A 2,330-nucleotide genomic window follows, 5' to 3' on the forward strand; every position below is an offset into this window, starting at 1 on the left:
GAGTATTTGGAAGATTTTATTTATTTATTTATTTATTTTTTAACCAGCTGCAAACGTGGGTTTCTGGGCGTCTGGCTGGGGCGGGAGAGGCACCACCCGGGCTGGGGAGAGGTGTGCCGGCTCCGGGAGCTCCTCGTCCTCGCAGGAGTGCCAGCGCGCCGCCGTGACTCACCTCCTGCCACTGCTTGCTTTTGCTTTTTTTTTTTTTTTAATCCTGTTTCTTGTTTGGCTTAAAACCAAAATTACAGTAACCAAAACCGAGGTGGGGAGAGGGGGAATCGACCGCGATCYGAGCAGCCGACAGCATCCCTGCGGCTCGGGCCCACTCCTCGAGGACTCAGCTCGCTCCCGGCCCCGTCGCCGGCCAGCGCCGAAAGGCCGTTTCCTGCGACCCGCTTCTGCCTCCGTCTCCCCAAACAACCGAGTCGAGAGCCTAATAAGGGAAAAGAATGATGAGAATCTCCCCGGTCCGGCCTCTTCCTCGTTTGTTCGGTGGCAACAAATTAGGGAGGGGAACAAAAAAAAAAAGAAAGAAAAACAACAAGCGCCTGACAAGTGACTGGCGGCTCCTCGCCGCCCCGGGGAATTGCTAACTGCGCCGGGATGGCCGGTGCCTAATTGCTTTGGTCGCAATTAAGAGGCAGTTTGAGGCTAACTGCACCTCGGGCACCTAACGTGCGCCGGCCTCCGGGGTTTCGGTGGGGACGGCCTGCGCCTCTCGGGAACCGCGTCGGGCGCCGGATCCCTCCGTTTGGATGGCGCCGAACGGAGCGATTTGGAGGCGCTGGGGTGGTTCTCGCCCCCGAGGCCGTCGTCCAAGGACGCTCCTCTAGGCAAGTTCCCTCGCTCAAATCTGGTGTCGATCCACCCGCTCCGGCACCGGGAGCTGCTCCGGTTTCCGAATTTCCRAATGTGATCTAGAGAGGCCCTGTTACAACCCGCTCAGGGGGGGAAAAAAAGCTGCGACGGCGCTAGCTGGGGATTCCCTGCCTCCCGGAGCCTCTCGGAAAGGAAGCCGCGTCCAGGGAAGCGCAGCTACGGGGGCRAGCGTGGGGCAGAGCGATGCTGGAAGACGCTGCTCTAAAATACAGAGAAACCGCCGGCAGCGGACTCGTAAATAAAGATGGTTTTGGGGCGCTGGGTCGTTACCGTCTGCGGCGAACGAATGGAAAAATACCGGTGCRGTTCTGCCCCGTGAATGTCACAGAGTGAACGCGTGCTCGGCCGGAGCCTGCCCGTGCCTCGGTCCAAAGTCCGCGGTCGCGTCCACCTTGCCGGAAAGGCCGCGGAAAAACGCGGGGGCCCGTGCAGCCGACGGACGCAGCCCGGCCCGTGTTCGCCGGATGAAGGGACTCGGCATCCGGCCCGGCTCGTCCCTCCGCGGGGGAGCGCGGGGCCGGATGCCGGTGCGCTAAATCCCGTCGCCTTCGCGGGGATCGTCGAAGCGAGGGCCCGGCGGGAGGCGCTCCGGCCGCTCCGGAGCCGCCCTGGAAGCTCCTCGTCTCCGGAGGAAAGAGGAGGTGGGTTTAACTCGGCCCGACCTTAATTTTTCTCGAGGTTTCGGAACGCGGCGCCGATGAAAGGCGCCGTTCCCCAGCGGCCTCGCGGCTCCTCGCCGCCGGGGAGACCTCGAGGCGGGGAACCGGGACGCCGCGGCCCGCTCGCGCCTCTGCCGGGGCCGTCGGAAGGTGCGTCGCCGCCCGTTCCTCCRGAACGAGAAAAGCACAATGCCTGGAAAGCGTTTCTCCGGAGCCTTCCCGCGGGAAGGAAATGCCAGAAGCGTGCGCAGGAGCTCCTTTTTTTAGCCCTTGCGGCCTTTCGCCCGTCCCCTTCGGAGAGCAGCTCTTCTTTTCGGGAATTTTAACGAGAGAATTGTAGAACCGGGGCCGCGGCCTGCCCCTTCCCCGGGATCGGGTTGCTTCGCCCCTCTCTGGCTTTCTTTACCCTCATCCCTTTGCCCGAGCTCCGCGAAGCCGCTGGCGGAAGCTTTCCCGAGGCAGAAGGCTCCAAGTTTCCCGTTTCCAGCGGGTCTCGGCCGAGCAGGAATTCGAGCCGCGGAGCTGAGCTTTCTGCCCCTCGGCCCGCGTTTGCCCAGGTGCAAGCTCGGTCCTGGCAGCTAACGCGGGGCCGCGCGCGGGCGCCCGGGAAGGGAGCCGCAGCGCTGAGGAAACGAGCTCGGAGCGAGCTTCGCCCAGCTCTCCGAGGCCTCTAATTACCGTCTGTCCGTTCCTGGCTATTTTTAACTTCGTGGGCCGTTTCCATAGCGTTTCTAAAAACGAGYGCGGGCCGCCTGCGCCGGGGAGGAGAGCCGCTCGGAAACTCGCGGGCGC

The 2,330-nt window shown here is 63.1% G+C and overlaps 1 protein-coding gene across 1 annotated transcript in view; it reads left to right on the forward strand.

The window, feature by feature from the left end:
* The first annotated feature begins 1,062 nt into the window (after positions 1-1,062).
* ACTN4 (actinin alpha 4) overlaps positions 1,063-2,330 on the forward strand; it is a 16,236-nt gene continuing 14,968 nt past the window's right edge. The window contains exon 1 of the mRNA XM_085321963.1: positions 1,063-1,179. Within this exon, the coding sequence (XP_085178089.1) occupies positions 1,063-1,179 (117 nt within the window). The remainder of the gene's footprint in view (positions 1,180-2,330) is intronic.

The sequence above is a fragment of the Rhea americana genome, unplaced genomic scaffold (assembly GCF_003343005.1).
Source record: "Rhea americana isolate MKP2758 unplaced genomic scaffold, rheAme1 scaffold_736, whole genome shotgun sequence".
Classification (NCBI taxonomy): domain Eukaryota; kingdom Metazoa; phylum Chordata; class Aves; order Rheiformes; family Rheidae; genus Rhea; species Rhea americana.